The sequence below is a fragment of the Salmo salar genome, chromosome 11 (genome assembly GCF_965601325.2).
Source record: "Salmo salar chromosome 11, fSalSal1, whole genome shotgun sequence".
Taxonomy (NCBI): Eukaryota; Metazoa; Chordata; class Actinopteri; order Salmoniformes; family Salmonidae; genus Salmo; species Salmo salar.
In genome coordinates, this window is record NC_138301.1 from 21,147,161 (window position 1) to 21,170,284 (window position 23,124).

At 44.1% G+C, this 23,124-nt stretch overlaps 2 protein-coding genes across 3 annotated transcripts in view; both read right to left on the bottom strand.

The window, feature by feature from the left end:
• Positions 1 to 47: 47 nt before the first annotated feature.
• On the bottom strand, positions 48 to 10,316 carry LOC123723773 (ataxin-1-like). Its single transcript, XM_045689159.2, has 3 exons — positions 10,107 to 10,316; positions 9,160 to 10,040; positions 48 to 8,657 (listed from the first exon to the last, which is right to left on the bottom strand). The coding sequence occupies exons 1-3, from the start codon at positions 10,180 to 10,182 to the stop codon at positions 7,251 to 7,253; spliced, it is 2,364 nt and encodes a 787-aa protein (XP_045545115.1). The 5' UTR covers positions 10,183 to 10,316; the 3' UTR covers positions 48 to 7,250.
• Positions 10,317 to 12,985: 2,669 nt separating this feature from the next.
• LOC106562206 (myotubularin-related protein 10-like) overlaps positions 12,986 to 23,124 on the bottom strand; it is a 30,257-nt gene continuing 20,118 nt past the window's right edge. For both annotated transcript variants that reach the window (XM_014126910.3, XM_045689160.2), the window contains 11 exons: positions 19,044 to 19,137; positions 18,567 to 18,714; positions 18,078 to 18,165; positions 17,742 to 17,830; positions 17,351 to 17,481; positions 17,135 to 17,204; positions 16,720 to 16,790; positions 16,434 to 16,606; positions 15,934 to 16,104; positions 15,574 to 15,756; positions 12,986 to 15,289 (listed from right to left, as the gene is read on the bottom strand). In XM_014126910.3, the coding sequence (XP_013982385.1) occupies positions 14,666 to 15,289; positions 15,574 to 15,756; positions 15,934 to 16,104; positions 16,434 to 16,606; positions 16,720 to 16,790; positions 17,135 to 17,204; positions 17,351 to 17,481; positions 17,742 to 17,830; positions 18,078 to 18,165; positions 18,567 to 18,714; positions 19,044 to 19,137 (1,842 nt within the window). In that variant the 3' untranslated portion in view covers positions 12,986 to 14,665. The remainder of the gene's footprint in view (positions 15,290 to 15,573; positions 15,757 to 15,933; positions 16,105 to 16,433; positions 16,607 to 16,719; positions 16,791 to 17,134; positions 17,205 to 17,350; positions 17,482 to 17,741; positions 17,831 to 18,077; positions 18,166 to 18,566; positions 18,715 to 19,043; positions 19,138 to 23,124) is intronic.

Sequence of the window (23,124 nt, forward strand, 5' to 3'; positions counted from 1 at the left end):
GACCAGTCAAAGAAGAGACCAAATAAAACACAACTCTGGACATAGGGTAATAGTAAGTATATATATATATATATTATTGTGTTTACTTAACAAACATGATAAATGCAATGTCTCCAAGAAGTTAGCTGTAACAATAAAAATACAATATCTTTGTGTCCTTAAGTACATAGAATTAAAACAGCAAAACAAAAACCAAACAGCCTTAAGTTGTTCACAGCGGTACAAATATACAGTACAAATCTATTTTATTCAGAAAGGGTACAAATAAAAAAACGCAACAAAATATAGTTATTAATGCTTTGTAAAGTTCAGGTAGGTGTAGGGTACTGTATTCTAAGGGAGCACTTTGGGTAGACAACTAAGGCTTTTGATAAGAATCAATACATATTGGTACGGCCATACGATATTAAAACTCACTACAAAAGTTTATACAACCTGGATTATATTTGAGGATTGAATATTACATACATCATTGCATATATTTTGCAGATTTTATACTTTAAAAAAGATGCTTTTTCTTTTAAAACTAGTCAAATGTCACATAAAAAGCAGTAACTTTAGTGCCAAAATACAAATGTAAAATCTGAAAATACCCAACGACTCCATTAACTTTTAACCAATCTCATCTTCCTGATTTAATTCTGCATCTCTAGTGCCTGGCAACAACACCATCCCATCCAGTCTATTTACCTCAGTCATACAAGATCAGACCAACAGGGCTACTTTATACAGGGGTCATAAAGCCTTTTTCCATAATCACAAAACAAAAACAGACCATACAGTTACCAAAAGGAAAAGTTGTCACTGGTTTGAAAAGCCTCACATTCTCTCCCAAGTAGATCAGACGGGACCAGAACTAAAATACATTGAGCACAACCTCTCACCTTCAGGGACCTACTCCCAACGTCCACTCACATGAACAACAGAGGGTGGTGTGTGTGTAAAAAAAACAACAGTGAGTCAGTTAGTGGTCCAGCTTTCAAGCAGTGCTAGGGACTCACCCTAACATGATCCCTCACTGTAACCTATCCCTATCCAGAGATACAGTCCATCTCCAAATGCCTTTCTGCTTATGAATAAAACACCAGGAGTGTGCCAAGAGGGGGTCAGTACAAGAGTGAACTAATCCACCTTTGCAGCTACAGAAAAACAGGGAAACTGGGTCACTTGTAAGCATCATTCCATTAACACATTGTACAAAGCAGATCTTAAGGCGTTATTGACAAGCTTGATAATAGCCATACAAAACATTATCTCTACAAACATGCACAACTGTCAAGTGATTGTTTCATTGGGTTTTGTGTTTAGCGCTAATAATTAAAAACTTCAATTAACTATCCGTTAATTTTATAATACTATAAAGGATGGCAAATTAGTGCAATTTTCTTTGACTAAAATTGTAATAAGAAGAGTGAGGTCAAAAACGTACAGGTCAAATGTTTCCCCTTTCTTACATTGGTTAGAGTCAAGAGAAGAACCCAGAAAACTACTGAAGTAGCACTTTCACGCTCTGAGCAGAAGTCTGAGAACAATGCTAGTCTGAATGTAACAGAGGGCGTGCTGCTAATGTGCCTGTCCACTTGACTGTCTGCTGAGAGTCAGAGTGGTCATACAGCCACTGCCTCATACCGTGTTCAAGACAGAGAGGAAGAGGTAAAGAAACAGGAGGCACTGCTTGCACCTAGAATGGTTGTCCCAGACCAGAATACTGAGTTTGATACACGTGTGGCATGGCAAGGAGAGGAGAGGTGGTGGTAAGACAGGGGTCCACAGAAGTGCTGTTTGTGCATGTGAGGAGTTCTGTTAATGATATTTTACTGAAGTAAGAATATCTGGAGGAATAACTAGGAAAGAGTGTGTTGATGAGTGCAGTGGGGTGTTCCAGCAAGCAGGATCATTACCTTAGCCAGGTAACTTTGATAAGCAGTCAAATACATCTTGATTTTTATTTAGAAAACTAAACCTGAATATGGATTGTTGGTTGTCAAGTCAATTATACCATTACAAATTTCAAAGTTCATATTTCTAGAAAAAATGCAGTACTTCCTGTTTTTTGGGGGGACCGTTAGCTGGCTAACTCATTGATCCTGCTTTCTGGAAGAGCCCCCAGGGAGGTGGGACATGAGATGCAACCCATTCACAAAACATTTGACAACAGTGCACAGACACAGGCAGGCTGTTGACAGCGTCCTTTTTCAGAACATCTGTACTCTCCACACCATCTCCTATAAAATGTGAGACAGGCCCAGCTGAGAGGCCTTGGTAAGGCAGTACATTTTGGAGAGTAAAAGTTCACCAAAGAGAAGACTCTGACCCTACAGGGCTGAATACACACCTTAACATTCATACCATATCTAAACAAGGTATTGCTACACGTGACCAAGAGAGATCGTAAGGCCAAAATCTAACTGGATATCCATGCACATAATTTGAATTTCAGCACAAATCCATAGACGTCAATAACAGATTTACATAAAAATTTGGAGTTACACATGCATACCCATCTCTGGTCATGATTTGGCCTGTACTGCCTGGCAGCATACGGTGGAGGTAATAGGCTGAGTTGACTGGAACAAAACACTGTGCTGAACTTAGGTTAGTGACAACTAAAGGTCTGAACAAAAACTAAATAAATCCACTATATTCAGACACCCATGGTTGGGCACTGATAAGCAATAGTACTCAGAGATCAGTGTACAATGACTGCATCAGCCACCTTCTTATATACATTACAAACCTGTCCTACCCCGTACTAGGTACACTTGGACACTGGAGAGCAGAATACTTCAGAGTTTACTGCATAGCACATGCTTATACTGCATGACATTTTTTCAGGTATTCTGTGTAACTATTGCTTATAGCATAAAAAAAATGTAACAAATGTAATCACTGTAAAAAATAAATTAATAAGTATTGAGCGGTTTATGGCTAAATGTCTACTGCTCCACTGTGGAAAATCATCCAGCTCATCTCTGTATGGCATTTCACCACTACCGTATTTAAAAACATTTATATTTCAACAGAATTACAGATTGGTTGTTATGACGGTGTCAAATGGCATGTGACTCTGCCCTGATCAGGCCTAACGGACCACCCCTCTCCTTCAGGAACATTCTCTCATGGCTTGTTGTCAAAGACTGTCTGAGGTTTTATCCTCAGTGAACCGTGAGTCCTTGGAGGCTCCACTCAACAGAAATGTTCTGGAGGCAGTAGGGTGGTGGGGTTGGAAGGGGTGTATGAACTAGATTTGTCTATAAATAGCGTGGATGAGGGACTCAAGTCCGTTAGAAGGCATTGGATGGATGTCACCACACACAATCGCCAGTCTTCACCTCAGAGCTCAAAGCCCAGGATACAGGTACAAACAGGCCAGCAGATAGATGCTCTAACACACAGTTACCATCTCACACAGTATCGGTGAGCCTGGGATATTAATGCTTGGATCTGTGTTGGAGCACATCTTATGACACAGGTGATATCAAAACAAATACACATCATTTACAGACAAGGACTACCGGTTCAGAAGTGACCAGAGACATTAAAACTAGACAAAACTGAGGTGAAATGTCTTTCTGACAAGAGGATTAACAGTCAAGACATTTTAGAAGAAAAAAGAAAACTGGAATTACCATAAGCTAATGGGAATGTCTGGCTGCTTTGTGGAATGACATGTCAAACTAAATGTCTGGCTGCTTTGTGGAATGACAGGTCAAACTAAATGTCTGGCTGCTTTGTGGAATGACATGTCAAACTAAATGTCTGGCTGCTTTGTGGAATGACATGTCAAACTAAATGTCTGGCTGCTTTGTGGAATGACATTTCAAACTAAATGTCTGGCTGCTTTATGGAATGACATGTCAAACTAAATGTCTGGCTGCTTTATGGAATGACATGTCAAACTAAATGTCTGAGGATTTTTACATCTGCTCTAATTGCACTTCATCTTGATTTCATCCACTTGAAGTTTCTGTGACTAAAATCTGTGTCCAAAAAAGGAAACTGCAGCATTTTGTCTTGGCTAATTTGTAAACAGTGTCAACCATGCAAGTCAGTTTCTCTATTGCCAAAACTACCTTAAGAACACTTCAAAAAATGTAATAGCTACAAAAACATTTTCCCTTCATAAAAAAAGAAACTATTTGTGATTCCCATTACAAGGTCAGTGTGAATCAACAGGTGAAGTTTTCTATGTGCAATACAAGACAATCTTAAGGTCCACTGGAAATAATATTGCCATGGACAAAATAAAACATTTCTCTATGTACACAAGTAGATTAAAAGACAAAGGAGAGGACAAAACAGAGGACAGTTAAGATGCTCACCACTGATTTGGAGTCAAGCATCTCTGGGAGATGCACTTGAATAAAACCATATAGAGTAACTATTTAAACTATATAGGGTAACCATATAGAGTAACTATTTAAACTATATAGGGTAACCATATAGAGTAACTATTTAAACTATATAGGGTAACCATATAGAGTAACTATTTAAACTATATAGAGTAACCATATAGAGTAACTATTTAAACTATATAGGGTAACCATATAGAGTAACTATTTAAACTATATAGGGTAACCATATAGAGTAACTATTTAAACTATATAGAGTAACCATATAGAGTAACTATTTAAACTATATAGGGTAACCATATAGAGTAACTATTTAAACTATATAGGGTAACCATATAGAGTAACTATTTAAACTATATAGGGTAACCATATAGAGTAACTATTTAAACTATATAGGGTAAGCATATAGAGTAACTATTTAAACTATATAGGGTAAGCATATAGAGTAACTATTTAAACTATATAGGGTAAGCATATAGAGTAACTATTTAAACTATATAGAGTAACCATATAGAGTAACTATTTAAACTATATAGAGTAACCATATAGAGTAACTATTTAAACTATATAGGGTAACCATATAGAGTAACTATTTAAACTATATAGGGTAACCATATAGAGTAACTATTTAAACTATATAGGGTAACCATATAGAGTAACTATTTAAACTATATAGAGTAACCATATAGAGTAACTATTTAAACTATATAGGGTAACCATATAAAACCATATAGGGTAGCCATATAAAACCATAACGAATACTATCAGTGAGGATCAGAGCCCGAACCGCCAGTCCATCAAAAATGAGACTATTCTCTCCAGAAGAAATGCCTGGTTTTCAAAAGGCATGCTTTGATTGTGAATCTGTAATAACCATACAAAGAACAAAACATTTCAGAGCCAAATTGTGCATCACCTTTGAAAAGCAGGAACGTTTCAGGTCAGGGTTAAAGATAGTATTAGGTCTGATACGGAAGCTGTATATTTATATAAAAACAATAAAATACACAGAAAACCCACTATTGCTTTGATTTTGGTAACTGAGCAAGGATTGGCTGGACTCATATACCCATTTCACACAATCGTGTAAGCTGAGCTGGCCAGATAACATATCTAGTGCCATCCTGCTTTTAAATGAGCAGAGGCACATAGTTAGCTAGCCATGAACAACCTAAACCAGGCTGGAAAATGGCAGGCTAACCTTAAACTAAATATATTCACTGGAAAGCAGGCCAAAAGATCCCCCCAGTTTGTGTTGGGACAATAGTGTGAAAAAGGTATGAAGCAGGGCCAACTCCATCCCCTCCAACACACACAGGGTTCCCCCTCATAGGCCCAGGGGCTGCAGCCAGTACTGCTCCATACAGGCTTCATTCTCACAGGTGACTTTGGTGGAGACCAGCCCATGCCTCCAGTAGTGGTGCCTACTAATACAATGACAGTGAACAGTCACCAGCCAGGCAGAGGAATGCTGAGAGGTATAGCAGGCAGGGAGGGCTGCATTCGGGAAGATGAGTGTTGTCTTGTGGTCACTCTGATAATCACTATGATACTGGAATGCATGATCTCTTTTGGTTTCTTTCAAAAGGAAAACTAACATGTAACCGTGGCACAAAGTGGGGTTGGGGTGTAAAATGAAAAACGGGGAAGTGTGGTTTGTGCATTACGAAAGGAGTGAGCGGTTTCCTAGGTTCTGATTGGTTGATTGAAGGAGCTGATTGAAAGACCTCTAAGGCTGCCTGCCCTCCTCTCAGACCCTCTCTCAGCAGACTGGGCCCAACGAGGAGAGGCAGGGAGGCGAGGGAGTGTCTGCGCCTTGGTAGAAGTCCTCTGCTCCTACTAGAGAAGCACGTCAAGAGTCTGCATCAAGTCTGCATCAAGAGAACCAACATCATCAGAGGGAAAAGCAGCAATTCAGCACCGCAAGTACGCCTTTAGTCTTTGTTTCTTTTTGGGAGAACGCTTTTGAAGGTAACAGACCAAAATAGAAATGTGGGGGGAGACAGAGCATAATAGGATGGCTATGTTCTTGTCACGGTCAGACCCTGTCTGTCTACCAGACATGGGCTATATATTCTCCCCAGTCTTGGGTTTCCAGAGGAGATGGTTTGGTCAAAGAAGAGAGAAAGTCCAGTGAATGCGATCACCTGTGATAAGGATGGTTCTGGGGGTTGGTTCACCTGTGATAAGGATGGTTCTGAGGGGTTGGTTCACCTGTGATAAGGATGGTTCTGAGGGGTTGGTTCACCTGTGATAAGGATGGTTCTGAGGGTTGGTTCACCTGTGATAAGGATGGTTCTGAGGGTTGGTTCACCTGTGATAAGGATGGTTCTGAGGGGTTGGTTCACCTGTGATAAGGATGGTTCTGAGGGGTTGGTTCACCTGTGATAAGGATGGTTCTGAGGGTTGGTTCACCTGTGATAAGGATGGTTCTGAGGGTTGGTTCACCTGTGATAAGGATGGTTCTGAGGGGTTGGTTCACCTGTGATAAGGATGGTTCTGAGGGGTTGGTTCACCTGTGATAAGGATGGTTCTGAGGGGTTGGTAGGGAGGAAGGAAGATGTGGTCTGAGGCCTTTGGTAGGTGATTCACCAGCTACATACACTCCCTGCTTCTGGATCCGCTCCCTGTCAGCCTGGGAGAGCAGAGACCCAATCTCCTGATCACTGGACCAGGAGCTGTCCTGACTGACTGACAGACTGACTGTCAAATAGAGCAGACCTGACCAGCCACGAGACCAGGTAGTTCCTCTGAAAACAAAGAGCTTGTAATCTTATTAGGTGTGCAAAATATCAAACATTCTGAGGCTACATTCCCACTCTTTTTCCCCTTTCCCCCTCTCTGATGCTATCGCTCCTCTGACAGTCTCTTCTGTGGTGTGGACTGCTGTGGTTGGTGCTACTTCCCAGCGTTAGAGCGCCCCTCAATGGACAGTTTGACCTCCTGTGGGATGAAGGAGGGTCGAGAGGAGCCCAGCTGAGGGTGCGCCCCTTCCTCCACCTTCATGCATCTCTGAAGGCCGGGGGCGGACCAGCGCCTCTGAGACGCGCTCGACACTGTCGACACTACTCCCACCCCCGCCCCTGGATGAGCAGAACCCCCCGTGTGCAAATAGTAACTGCTCTGGCTCCTAGTGTGCTCTGCTGAAGTCCTATTTGGTCTGGTAGGCATCTCACTCTGCCCAACACCCCCTAGTTGCATGGGCTCCTCTTTATCCCCCCTCTCCCTCTCTCTGTGGACGCGTTCCATCCTGAAGTGAGGCTGTGGCCTGGGCTGCTGGGGGGCAGGGGGCCCCATGGGCTGGCCGATGGCCCCTGATGTGGAGTTGGCTTTGGTGGAAGTCCTGGCTTGGGTCTGCTGCTGTTGTTGTTGTTGTTGTTGTTGTTGCTGCAGGGGCTGTTTCTGTTGCTGGGGCGGCTGCTGCAGAGTGATGGACACACACACGTCTCCTACCTGCAGGTGGTGGCAGGCCAGGCCATAGAGCTGGGCCGTGCGCTCTGGGCTGCAGGAGGACCAGCCCTGGCCAAACACAAAGAAGGGGTGCTCCGGGGGCACGTCGATGGTCACCTTGCTCTGCTGCTCGCCCACTGTGAAGTGCAGCGCCACCAGGCCGGGTCTCTGCTGGCTGGTCCTGATGTCCACCACCATGCTGGAGTCGATCTTCAGCCCCCCGCTCACCTCAGCACTCCGCACAAAGTCCTGAGTCTGCAGGTCCTCCACACGCTTCAGCTCCCCCGTGGCCAGCTGGATGATGGCCCCCTTCATGAAATGGGAGGGATTGGAGGGGGCAGGGGTGGGCACCGGGGCCTGCGTGAGGGCTGCCGTGACTGGGACAGAAAAAGGCTGCTGGGGGTGCTGCTCCACGGTGGCCAGCTCCACCACAGCCCTGTCTGGGAGGCACACTCTGGCTGGAGACTCAGAGGCTTTAGAGTAAGGGGTGGGGGAGGCCATGGTGACAGCAGAGGTGTCATCATTGGTCTGGCTGGGGTAGTGCTGGGGTGGCTGTTGATGTTGGTGGGGGAGGTGGTGATAGTCTAAAGGGACCAGGACTGTCTGTCCATTGGCCAAGATGACCGCGTGGCCTGGCTGCCCTGCCTGCTGTTGATGGGCCGTCACTCGGGGGTCTCCATACACCGCAGGGTGGATCGCGTATGCTGTCCGGCCAGCACTCTCCCCTGCCTCCCCATGAGCCTCTCTGCCTCTCTGAGAGCCCTGGGATAGGTTCAGGGGACCAAAGGACACCTCTTTGCGGCCTCCACTCACACCTTGGACAGGAGAGGCTAGGCGACCAACGACCTGCTGAACCTTGAGGATGACAAAAGATAAATCTTATTAACACATTTCAATCAATCAACCTTTTTATCTTTAAATGTAATAAAATTGTTGTGTCTGAGAAAAAGGAAAAAAGACTGAAGTTTTGTCCTCCTGTACCTCCTCTCAACCACCATTATTAAGCCTCAGAAAGCAGTGGTTTCCTATCAACTCTAGTCGAGACCACAAACCAGAACATTTTTAGTCTTTCCTAGAAGCAGCAGGCAGTGTGTGGATGTGACTGGTTGCCCAATGATCAGCACACCCTCAACAAAGTAATAAAGGAAGGAAGTGGAAGGGAACATGGATATTGTGTCACAGCAGACACTATAAAAAGTCAAGTGCACTAAATAAAGTCAGAATTTTGGACAATTCATAATCAAATCTCTCCTTATTCGAAAATAAAACATTTATTTGACTTATGGAGTAGATTTGAAATAACTTAAATAAGTAAATACATCCGTGTAAGTAATTACACCAAAACTTCAAGTCTTACCTCCAGGTCAGTGTCTGGGGTGCTGCGCTGCCCAGGCGAAGCCCTCTCGTCCAGCCTGCGGCTCTTCAGGCTTCTGTCCTGTGCTTGCTCCAGTGCAACAGAGGCGGATGCTACCTGCAGCAGCCGTGCATTCCTGGCAATGTAGACTGAGTCCTGGAGCATCTCCCTGGCTGCCTGCTCCCTCTCCCCTCCATTCACCTCTCTATCCCTGTCTGTCTCCTGCTCCCCGCTGTAGGGGTCCCAGGGGGCAGGCGCAGCCCTGGTGCCCTGAGAGTGGTAAAAGACTGGCACTCCCCGAGGACTGAGCTCTGCGGCGGGCAGCGAGCCCAGGTGCTGGACAGTCTGCTCCGAGGTCAGCATCAGCGGGACCCCTCCGGACGACCCCACTTTGGCAAAGGCATGGGCAGATACATGGGTCTGGGTAGAAGGGGAGACCACACCCTCCTGGATGACTGACTGGTAGGGGACCAGGTGGGGCTGGGAGAGGGTGCCCGAGGGAGAGATCAGGGAGCTGGGGACAAAGCCAGGGGGGACTGCATAAGGGACTGCACCGTATGGGGAGACAAACTGGAAAGAGGAGTGGGGGATCTGGGCATAGCCTAGAGGGGGATAGGAGATCCCTGGATGATGCTGTAGGAGAGATGAGGGGACAGTGTAAGCTGGAGAGATATGGCTTAACACTGGGTGTAGACTGGTCTGGGAGTAGGAGACAGAGGGGAGAGCCACCCTATAGAGCATGCTGTACTGGTCAACGGGCAGCCCTTGGAGGCCCTCAGCACTCTCTACGCCATAGCGTAGACCAGGCTGAGCACGCAGCCACTCCTCTGCTGTGCCTCCTCCCTGAGTGTCACTACTGACCCCTGAGCTCTGAGTGGAGGCCACTTCCTCCCCCCCTCCCCCACCACCTCCTCCCCCCACCCCACTTCCTGCCCCTCCTCCCGCACTACTACTACTGGTGCTGTTGTTGAGATCCCTCTTCTTGGGAGGCAGGCACTCCTGATTGCGCTCGTGACCTGGCTTCATAGCGGTGCCGTGTAGTCTTGTCTGGGCGTGAAAGACTCTTTATTGTGCAGCACGGGGAGTGGAGCCTGTCAGCCAGGCAATCAGCACCACAGGAACCAGCTCTGAGAACCTGAAGCTGACCTCGTCCACCGCCTCACCTAGAAACACAGAGAGAGACTGTGTGACCAGCTGTCAGACGACCCCAGGGATTCACCTTAACATACTACATCAACACATACTGGACCTACGTCACATGCCAGGCTTAGAGTGCCAAGATGTTTGAGAGAGATAGTAGATGAAAGGAAACTTGTGTTTCCAGACCTAGGCACAGGAGATCCACAAAATGATGGGCACAAACAAACCAAAGAAACAGAATTTCAGTTAAAGATGCACTATGCAGAAATCGCGCCGCCACTTTCTGGTTGCTAAAATTCTAATAGTTCGCCTGATTTCAGTTTGGTGACATAACAAGCAAGTATAGTTTAGAGAATCACTGTATCTTCTAACCGCTTTGAAGTATAGTTTCTATAACCAAAAGTAAAAGATGCAAAAACAAAACTTTAGGGACGAATAAGCATTACAAGCATTTCTCTATACTCGCAATAACATCTGCTAACCATGTGTACGTGACCAATAAAATTTGATTTGACTAGAAATAGCGCACATAGAACACATCTACCGCTTCTTAGACTTGCTTTCAATGAGAATGACAGATCTATAATCACACTTCTATGTGAATTTGGTCAGGTCGCCCAAAAAGTTACATATTGCAGCTTTTAACTCTGGATATTATTTCCTTGAATAATTAGGCCTCCATGTGATGACAGGAGGTGAGAAAACCAACAGCACCATAAAGATTAGGCACACACTTCAGCTCATTTTATGGTCTGTGCCATATTGCTTTCACCCCATGGCAACAAGTTGTTACTTGCTGAACTGTATGGCATAGTGAATCACAGCACACGAGAGATAGGGAGAGTGAGTAATGGAGAGACTTCTCTACACCTCAGCTGCTGCAACCAGAAATGCTTTCAGATTATTCAAAACCCTTTTTTTCAGCTTGCCTAATTATACTGTCTCGTCCCATGACACTGCTGTGTATTTTCTCCACAGTCAATTGGATTATTAGTGGGAAGCCATGGGAGGGAAACCTAAGGGTGAAGACAGATTTGAGACTGTTAAAATATCCAGGCATGCACAAACACCTACACAACAAACCCTCTTCCACCCACACATATCCTCCCATTCTTTATAAAATCTTATATAAACGTCTTAAATGACCCACATTCACATCACATGCCTCACTTTCTACGTGCAGAGGAGCGAAAGACAGGAGGGTGCTTCATATTTTCATAAATCTAGTCCTAACATTTCCCTGAATATAGCCTATTTTTGGCATGTCCATGAAGAAATTAGCGTTATTCGCTACAGTAGGCCTATTTGGTGAAGGATGCTGTTTTCATCTTTGAATAGGAGCAATGATCTCAAGGCATAGATCATGTTTTTGTTATTCGCAACGTAGAACACTGGACAAATTGCACTATATCTTAGAAACATTTTCACATCTGATATCAAATTGATTAAGCTCTCTTGCTAGTACTCTGGCAAAAACTGAAATTTGAGTTGGGATGGGAGTCAAAAGTAGCACTCTAGTTGGGTGTTTCCTCATGTCATTCAAACAAGATTGAGAATACTCATACTGGCTACAAAACATAATCAAATCATTGGATGACAATTGCCTACTGTTGTGGGCATAGTTAGAAAAGTTAACTTTCGTGGGATGAAAATAATAGTAAAGTGAGAAGGCCAGGCAACGTCAGAATGTATGGCTGGACATCTGCGAACACTAGTAATGGCTAGCTAGTTAGCTGGATAGCCATTTATCACCTGTTATTATCGGTCAAATATAGTATCTCCAAACGCTACTACTTCCCGTCTTCTCGTGCACTTACCTCCAAATATCATTGTGGATATGCCTCGACTGCCTTACGCTTTCGGAACAGTTAATATGATAAGGAAAAGTGGAAGAAATCAGGGCTGATTAGTCGAGCCCATTTCGGAGGCCAGCAGACGAAAACCCAGTGGCGCTCCTAGATGACGTCACACATAGTAAATTCAATTTCCTGGATGATTTTGAGGCATATAAATCCGATCATTTTCATAAATTTGAGCTTCATGGCCAATAAAAAACAAACACACGTTTACCTTCTGCTAGGAATACTTGAATTGCCATTTTTCCCCGAATGGCTGTATGCCCAAATTAGGGAATTATCTATTTCCCTTCGGAACACACATTGCCTTGTTCCTCTCTAAATGGCAATCCTCAAGCAATGAAAACAAGTGGTATTTTAGCCCATTATGGGTCTCTCCTTGGGATACTTTAGGAGGTTCTTGAATTACGAATGCAGTACTTTCTCAGATTTACAGTACCGGCATGTTATTGTGACGTGTTGTTTTTGCAATTTTCCCGGTTGATGCTCCGGTATTACAGCAGGGGGTGCTGGTGGCATTCTTAATGATTTGAGTTAGTGTGTACAGTAGCTTTGCATTTTATTATACATACATTGACTGTAGTATGACCTGATTTGACTAATATCAGACCTGCATATAGCATGGTTAATATATTAATTTGAATATCATGTGAAATATATTCAGTTTCCCTCATAAATCTGTGTTGCAGACATTGCTAATTGTCTCATTTCTGACAGCTTTCCAATCCAGACCAGTCACAAGCATTGCAGCCACCTTATTGGGTGTCTGTGAAATACCGAGTAGAAGAATATTCACACATATCTACCCCCCCAATAACAAAAAAACAACTTCAGACATTTGACATTTTAATTTGCTCTAAATTCTTACACATTGACATTTTCCTTTACAGCTGTGATCCCCTGTGGTCAGAGTGTTGACAGTGCTTTTGAAGGGGGGAAGAGGGTCAACATTGCACTACAGACCACTCAATTGTCCAGCAAGTGCTCTGCAATGCCATAAATGTGCATCTCCAAACTTGATCTAACACAGTGACACTCCACAGAGCAAATGTAAAACAAAACATTAATCCCAACATGGTGTTACTTCCGATCAAGCACTTCAAATTGGCTTCCAGGTGCAGCTTTTGAAGTACTCAGTCTCTCCTAATGTCATTACTCTGGGTGTAACAACATGCATAGTAGAATAAGTGATAGAAGTGAACCGGTACATTGAACACAGTAAGTAACCCAAATTTCCATCTAAAAAGGCACTGAGAATTTCCTACATCCCTGTTTTAGAACATTTGCATAACTGAATAAATATGTGCACTGTTGATCAATATCAAATTGTGTCAAATGAAGAGCACAATTGTCATACAATAACAGTGCTGAGTGCACCAATGGTGTGAATTAAACTAAAACAAGGGCTGTGCATTCATGGAATATAAACTAGAAGTAGGGGCTAAAAAACAGAAAGTACCATAATTAGAATAGTAAAATAAGTAATTTCAAGCAATAAAAACAGCATATTATTTGTCAATATTATTTTCACCTTCTCATAATTCAAACCACCATCACCAGTAATTATTTCATACAGCTTCACTTCTTATTTCATACAGCTTCACTTCTTATTTGGGATTTTTCTTGTTAATATCAGGTGAAAGAGCAATGAGTGCTCATTAGAGAAAACAGATTCCAACTGTTTACATGTCTCCACTTCAAACCCACTCTGAAAAACATCACCTGACTATGGTGAATAGACACGCCGATTGTCTGAGCATCAGTTCAGGCAGCATCCAGCCATTAGCAGCATCAGTTCAGGCTGTGTGGGTGTACAGTAATGATAGGACAGGTATCCAGCATGCCCAGCGGTTCTTTTCTGCCCACAGCGCCAAATCATACATGTCCAGATACTGATGCATTTCAGTGCCAAAGCCATCAAGGGAAAGGTTGATTGATGAATGACAACACCTTTCTTATCTCAAACGGTGAAGGCATTTTCCAGTGCCAGTTCCCTGGCATTTTATTGGTGTGTTACGTGATTGATGATCATTTCCTGCAAGAAGGCCTAATAGTAAATATCCCCGTGTGTCCTTCTCATTTCACTATTCATGATTTGGTTAATATTCATTTTAGAATTAATGCAGTACCTTACCAGAAGGTCTCTAGAAATACAACTAAACTATATTAAGTGATACAAATAAAGCGATAAGTGTCTACCACAGATTTAACTCCTCCTCATAACTCCTTTTTTCCTTCGCAAAGTGTCATCAGCGCTACATCCATGTCACTACAAAATCATATTCCACTAACATTCTTCTACATACTCAACTGAATCTAAAACTAGAAAATGGAAATCAAAATTGACTTCCTACAGAGAGCAACCCTGGCAAAACCCTGAAGAAATGTGTGATTTAAGCAAAAACAAACAGCCACATCACATTCAACTGAGCTAGCCTCCAGCCTCTAGCATGATAGGACATCCCTTCTGGACTAAAACCACTGATTTGAGTGAGAACTTTAGCCACAGGACCTCAGAGTGCCTCATTGGCCAGAGTTTCAGTGGAGAGCCATATCTTTGCCCCGTTCAGGAACTTGCTGAGAGGAGTGCCCAGGATGCTGCGGCGGCACATGTTCCCCACGGGAGAGAAGGGGAAGGAGGAGCTGAGGTACTCTGGAGTTGAAGAGGGCTCGAGGGTGGAACAGGCCTTAAAGTACATCCTGCTGTGGTCTGATGGGGGGGCGCTGGGGGTGGAGGTCGGGGTGCTGGCCGGAGTGGCCCCCTTGTACTGGCGTAGCTGGCTCTGCAGCTTCTCTACTTCATCAGCCAGCTGGGAGAGCTTGTGGTATGCGGTAACAGGGCCGCCCTTGGGGATGCTGGCTTCAGGGACCCAGCGCAGGAAGTAGAGCCTCCACAGGGCCAGGTGTGAAGGCAGGAGCTGGGGGATGAGCATCCCCTGTAGGTCTGCGGGCCGGGAGACCCAGTCCCTGAAGAAGCGCTCTGTTGGGCTCTCCACCACTTCTCTGATCTGGGAGAAGTCTGGTTTGAGCCGCGACACCAGGGAGTTCCGTCTGGTCAGGGTGAAGCTGTCATGGCCGTCCATCAGGATGTTCCTCAGGGAAGAGGGCATCCCTCGGAGTGTAGAACTGTAGTTTTTCTGGAAGCGAAAGGAACACACACAGTTATTTAAGTTATTTAATTTAGAATGTACATGCATGCAGATGGTGTTGATTTTACTTTGAGGAACATGACATTTTGATCTTCATGAATTCAGGTTATTTCCAGGCATCTAGGACTGTCCCTGGATAGTCTTGCATAGCTTTCTTGCAAAGCTCCCTAATTTACCTGTCTAGAATTGAAATGTACTTATCCTGTTAAGGGGTGGTTGAGAACTCTTTCATTGTATTCATTTGCATTCTCAAACAAAGAGAGCAAACTGACCTTGGTGCGTCTGAAGGACTTCACTGCTCCGTTCTGAACACACGTGGCACCTTTTCCAACATACATGGGGTTGTTGAAGAGGGCCTGGTCTTTGGGGGTGAACTGCTGTGACCAGTCCCAGACAGGGGGGAAACGCAGGGCCTTCTCCTCCCCCACAGGGATGCACTTACTCTTAGCAAAGTCCTGTAGAGGAGGACAGGTAAGGTTACTAATACTGCACACAGCTGCACACAGTTCTGAGCTGTATCATATCAGAGGTGTGTTGACAGAGTTGAATACAACCGCGACTATGTTTTGAGGGTTGAGGGGGGAACTTCCTGTGTTTGTGGCTTTTTGTGTGTGTGTGAGTGAGCTCCTCACCATGCTGTTCTCAGTGCGCTGCTGGGGACAGTTGAAGAGGAAGGTGCTGAAGACAGGGATCCACATGCTGTCACTGAGCACAGTCAGGTAGGTCTCAGTGAACTCAAAGGCTGCTGGGTACTGATTTATAATCTGCCACACACAGTCCAGGAACAGCTGGAACAGAGGAGACTGAGGGGATTGGAGGAGAGGAAGAGCAGGAAAGGTAAAGAATATTGTGATTAAGGGCGGCAGGTAGTCTAGCGATTAAAAGCGGTCGGCCAGTAATCGAAAGGTTGCTGGTTTGACTCCCTGAGCCGACTAGGTGAACAATCTGTTGATGTGCCCTTGAGCAAGGCACTTAACCTTAATTGCTCCTCTAAGTCGCACTGGATAAGAGTGTTTGCTAAATGACTAAAATGCTAAATGATTAAAATCACTGGGCACAAAATAATGACAACATTTCAAAGTACATCTCCATGTCAAGCTCCATTTCAAGTATACAAATAGACAGAGCCCACCTCCTCTTTGTCATTCTTCTTCAAATGGTTGCACCGGTCGAGGAAGCGATGGCCAGCCATCACCCACTCCTTCTGCACCAGGCTCTGGAAACCAGTGAGGCTACGGAAGTGAGGGTCCAGCATCAGTTGTACCAGAGAGGACACCACACAGCTCAGGTCCCTGTCTTCTTCCTCTGGAGAGAGAAGAGACAGAAGAGATAGAAAGACCGGTAGTAAGACAAGACACACACACAGGAAACATACAGAGAGACAGACAACTAAAGGACAAAACCATGTATTTCTTTACCTTGCAGAATGACAGACACATGTTTTCCCTCCAGCAAGTAGACTACCTCGGCTGAATGTTTCAGGAAGGCCCTGGAGCCAGGAATATGAAAGGATACAGTTTACTTTACTCTAGGTACAAATATGTAACATTTACACATAAATCTTAAGTACGACATTCATTAACTCTGACCAAAAGTTGAGTCCAACCAAAATTATCCTGTACTTGCTCCGTAAATATTAACACCATTAAAAAGTGGAAATCAAAAGGACTAATAGATATACCAGATGGTAGAGAGAGAACCAGCTGGAGCGTTTGTCAATGCTAGTACTTTTCTAAATGAAAATTCATACAGGACAAGACAGCAGCACTGCCACTGCAAACAGCATGGTGAGCCAACCTGCTGAGCCAGCGGCGTCTAAATATTTGAACATACCTGACATACTCCAGCCATCGAGAGCTTTCCATGGACGACAGCCACTTCTCCTCAGACTCCTCAAAGGGCTCTGCACACAAACAAACAGTTAAATATCCCAAGTGCTTTCAGAATGCCTAAGAGCAGCAATAAAAGCCTAAGAACAACAAAGTGCCTTCATAAAAAAACAAATAGATCACAACATTATTGAAATCAATTAAATTTCCTCCGACTTACCGATGACACAGATCTGCCGCACTTTGACAAAGGCAGCCTGGATGTCCTGGATGTTGGGCAGGTTCTTGTCCAGGTCGGACTTGAGGACATCACTGCGCTGTGGGTGGCTCTTTGTTATGGCACTACAGATCCTACCACAAGGCAGGAAAAGACTGTTGGAAATGGTCTTAATAGCACTGCTTATTTGACAAGCAGTTTATTTATTTCTTTGGTACTGCGAGTCTGGACAGAATAGTTTGGCAATCTCACTTGTCATTTATGCCAAAATAACAAATCAGTGCTGACATGATAGTCACACTATTTGAAAGGAAATTGAAAACAGATGATTGTAGTAAACAAAATAAAAACAAATAAAATGTATTCATTGATATTCTATTCAGTCTTATTGTACCTCTGGTCCAGCTTCCTCTGCTGCAGTGGGTCACTGATGCTGGCCATGCGCACCAGGGCACTCCCGTTGGGGTGATTCCAGCACCACAACTAAGGGAAACACACAAAAACACACACCACCTTATGTTTCAGCAGTCACACACAAACAGTCTCCCTCGTTCTCTCACTTACAAACACTCACATGCGCTCAAATACAGTCACTCCTCCCAAAGCACTTAACAAATCAGCGTCATTAATGCTTGATAGAAACAGTCTAGGGAATTCTGTCTAAAACAGCGAGAAAGGCTTTTATTAAGCAAAAGCTGTTGTTTTTTGAGATGAGAGGCTGGCCACTCACAGGGATGCGGTGAGCAGTGAAAAAACATAAGTACTGCTTCAGGTCTTGATCCGCCAGGGACACTGGGACCACAAAGTACTCTGGGAGACTGGAAAGAGAAAGATAAGAGGGCAATATGCATTACAGAGATGCTCCAAACGGCAAGAGGTTAACATTTGATGCCACTGAGTCAGGCGCCATATTAGCCACAGCAGATTCTGAATGGTTCACCACAATATGAAAAGAAATAACTCAAAATCTGTGGCAGCAAGTGAAGCAATTACTACATTTCCATCTCAACAAAGATTCTATTACATAAAGTGTCAATGTAAGCCATTACCTAAGTGTGTTACATAAATTATTACCATTCTGCCTGATGAGGATTATGACACTAATGAGCTATGTTAATCATAATCCAAATCAGGTAATAATCCATGCTGTCATTTAGAAAATGAGCTCAGGCCTGCAGTAACCCTCCCTCCCCACTCCCCTAAACTATGTGGGCCCCACCTGGATGAGACGATGTAGCCCTCGTTGATGGAGCACACCCTCCACTCCGCTGCACCCGTTCTCTTGATCTCCCTGTCCCATTCAGAGGGCCGGTCAAACAGGGGCATCTGCAGTCCTCCTCCGGGATCGACGCCATTAACCCGCTCCCCTGAACATGTAGCAGTGAGCGCTTGCTAATTAAAGACACACACCTGCTTGCGGTGTTTCCTTCAACTCAAACATTGCAACAACTGTAAATATATGTTCTTCATTGAAGAGCCACATTTGATACAATGAATGTTCCAACAAAAGTAAATTGATCATTGTTCTGTTAACAGTGTATTCAGCATGTTTTCCTTTAGATTCCTCACATGTCAAGACATGTACAGTGGGGATGCTATTGATAGCTAGAACAGTTTGGCAGGCAACAGGGAATAAGGGTGTGTCAAAGCCTTTTCACTCAGAACCAGATGATTAAGCAGTGTACTGTATACCTACCCAAGGATCCGTAGTATTGCTTCCCTACGTACTCAAAGCCAAACAGCAGCTGGGGATCAGCGGGCTGGGAGTAGTGAGCGATGGCCAGGCAAACCTTAAAATCACAGGGTGGGGCAAACACATGACTTCAAAAGGAAGAAACTGAACAGGTCCAGGCAGATGTACAGTACATACAGTGTCTTCGGAAAGTCTTCAGACCCCTTGACTTTTTCCACATTTTGTTACGCTACAGCCTTATTCTAAAATGGATAACATTCATTTTTTCCTCAGCAATCTACACACAAACCTCAATGACAAAGCGAAAACAGGTTTCGATTTCTTTGCAAATTAAAAATAAAACAGAAAGATTTATTTTTAATACATTTGTAAAGATTTGTAAAAACCTGTTTTTGCTTTGTCATTATGGGGTATTGTGTGTAGATTAATGAGAAGAAAAAAAAACAATTTAATCAATTTTAGAATAAGGCTGTAATGTAACAAAATGTGGAAAAAGTCAAGGGGTCTGAACACTTTCCGAATGCACTGTAGGGCCTAGTTATATGAGCCTGGAAGTTTTCCTTTGCTGCTTTTTGACTGTAACACCATTGTATACGCCTTTATATTATACTAAAACAATTGTTTCCATAGCTAGGGCTGGCAGTGAGGACTTGTGAAGAGCAGAATCAACAACCTCTGAAGAATCAAAACAATCAAACAAGCGAAACGCAAGTACAGGGGCAAGTTGGAGTCGCAATTCAACGGCTCAGACACGATACGTATGTATTTGTATTAATTATGGATCCCCATTACTCTTCCTGGGGTCCAGCAAAATTAAGGCACTTTCTGGAATTTAAAAAAACATTACAATACATTCACAACACACTGTGTGCCCTCAGGCCCCTACTCCATCAATACCACATATCTACAGTACTAAATCAATGTGTATGTATAGTGAGTATGTTATCGTGAGTGTGTATGCATGCGTCTGTGCCAATGTTTGTGTTGCTTCACAGTCCCTGCTGTTACATAAGTGTTTTTTTATCTGTTTTTTTAAATCAAATTTTACTGCTTGCCTCAGTTACTTGATGTGGAAGAGTTCCATGTTGTCATGGCACTATGTAGTACTGTGTACCGTCCCATAGTCTGTTCTGGACTTGGGGACTGTAAAGAGACCTCTTGTGGCATGTCTTGTGGGGTATGCATGGGTGTCCAAGCTGTGTGCCAGTAGTTTAGACAGACAGCTCAGTGCATTCAACATGTCAACACCTCTCATAAATAAAAGTAGTGATGAAGTCAATCTCTCCTCCACTTTGAGCCAGGAGAGATTGACATGCATAATTATTAATATTAGCTCTCTGTCACTCTGTCTCCAAGGTCCAGCCGTGCTGCCCTGTTTTGAGCCAATTGCAATTTTCCTCAGGCCTTTTTTGTGGCACCTGACCACACGACTCAAGGTGCGACAAAACTAGGGCCTGTAGGACCTGCCTTGTTGATAGTGTTGTTAAGAAGGCAGAGCGTCGCTTTATTTTGGACAGACTTCTCCCCATCTTAGCTACTACTGCATCAATATGTTTGGACCATGATAGTTTACAATCTAGGGTTACTCCAAGCAGTTTAGTCATCTCAATTTGCTCAATTTCCACATTATTTATTACAAGATTTAGTTGAGGTTTAGGGTTTAGTGAGTGTTTTGTTCCAAATACAATGCTTTTAGGCTAACTTATTCCTTTCCACCCACTCAAACTAACTGCAGCTCTTTGTTAAGTGTTACAGTCATTTCAGATGCTGTAGTAGCTGATGTGTATAGTGTTGAGTCATCCGCATACATAGACACTGGCTTTACTCAAAGTCAGTGGCATGTCGTTAGTAAAAATTGAAAAAAGCAAGGGGCCTAAACAGCTACCCTGGGGAATTCCTGATTCTAACTGGATTATGTTTGAGAGGCTTCCATTAAAGAACACCCTCTGTGTTCTGTTAGACAAGTAAGTCTTTATCCACATTATAGCAAAGGGTGTAAAGCCATAACAGTAGCAGACTATGATTGATAATGTCAAAAGCTGCACTTAAGTCTAACAAGACAGCCCCCCCCAATGATTTTGTCATCAGTTTCCCTCAGCCAATCATCAGTAATTTGTGTAAGTGCTGTGCTCCTTCCCTATAAGCGTGCTGAAATTCCGTTGTCAATTTGTTTACTGTGAAATAGCATTGTATCTGATCAAACACAAAAGTTTACTAAGGGTTGGTAACTGGCTGACTGGTCTGCTATTTGAGCCAGTAAAAAGGACGCTTTACTATTCTTGGGCAGCGGAATGACTTTAGCTTCCCTCCAGGCCTGAGGGCACACACTTTCTAGTAGGCTTAACTTGAAGATGTGGCAAATAGGAGTGGCAATATAGTCAGCTATTATCCTCAGTAATTGTCCATCCAGATTGTCAGACCCCGGTGGCTTGTCATTGTTGATAGACACATTTTTTCACCTCTTCCACACTGACTTTACAAGTACAAATCTTGTCTTTCATAATTTGGTCTGATATACTTGGGTGTGTAGTGTCAGCGTTTGTTCCTGACATGTCATCCAAGTTTGCTTATCTTGCCAATGAAAAAGTCATTAAAGTAGTTGGCAATATCAGTGGGCTTTGTGATGAATGAGCCATTTGATTCAAATTAATGTGGCAGAGTCTACAGGAAATCACAGACGTCACACTTCCAGACAGACTAAACACCTTCTGTGCCCGGTTTGAGGATAATACAGTGCCACCGTCGTGGCCTGCTAACAAGGACTGCCCCCCCCCCCCCCCCCCCCCCTTCCTTCCTTCTCTGTGGACGATGTGAGTAAAACATTTAAAACGTGTAACCCTCGCAAGGCTGCTGGCCCAGACGACATCCCTAGCCGTGTCCTCAGAGCATGCGCAGACCAGCTGGCTGGTGTGTTTACGGACATATTCAATCACCCCCTATCCCAGTCTATTGTCCCCACATGCTTTAAGAAGGCTACCATTGTTCCTCTACCCAAGGCGGCAAAGATAACTGAACTAAATGACTACCTCCACGTATCACTCACTTCTGTCATCATGAAGTGCTTTGAGAGACTAGTCAAGGATCATATCCACCTTACCGGCCACCCTAGACCCACTTCAGTTTGCATATCGCACCAACAGGTCCACAGACGACACAATCGCCATCACACTGCCCTATCCCACCTGGACAAAAGGAATACCTACATAAGAATGCTGTTCATTGCCTACAGCTCAGCATTCAACACCATAATACCCTCCAAACTCATCAAGCTAGAGGCCCTGGGTCTCAACCCCGCCCTGTGCAATTGTGTCCATGACTTTGACGGGCCGCCACCAGGTGGTGAAGGTAGGAAACATCTCCACTTCGCTGACCCTCAACACTTGGGCCGCACGTGCTCAGCTCCCTCCTGTACTCCCTGTTCACCCATGACTGCATGGCCATGCACACCTCCAACTCAATCATCAAGTTTGCAGACGACAACAGAAGTAGGCTTGAATACCAATGACGAGACAGCCTACAGGGGAGGTGAGGGCACTCGGAGTGTGGCGTCAGGAAAACAACCTCACTCAACGTAAACAAAATAAACAAGATGATCGTGGACTTCAGGAAGCAGCAGAGGGAGCACCCGCCCTATCCACATCGAAGTGACAGCAGTGGAGAAGGTGGAACGTTTTAAGGTCCTCTGCATACACATCACGGACAAACTGAAATGGTCTACCCATACAGACAGTGTGGTGAAGAAGGCGCAACAGCGCCTTTAAAATTGTTAAACTTGGGTCAAATGTTTTGGGTAACCTTCCACAAGCTTCCCACAATAAGTTGGGTGAATTTTGGCCCATTCCTCTTGACAGAGCTGGTGTAACTGAGTCAGGTTTGTAAGGCCTCCTTGCTCACACACACTTCAGTTCTGCCCAGAAATGTTCTATAGGATTGAGGTCAGGGTTTGTGATGGCCACTCCAATACCTTGACTTTGTTGTCCTTAAGCCATTTTGCCACAACTTTGGAAGTATGCTTGGGGTCATTGTCCATTTGGAAGACCCATTTGCAACCAAGCTTTAACTTCCTGACTAATGTCTTGAGATG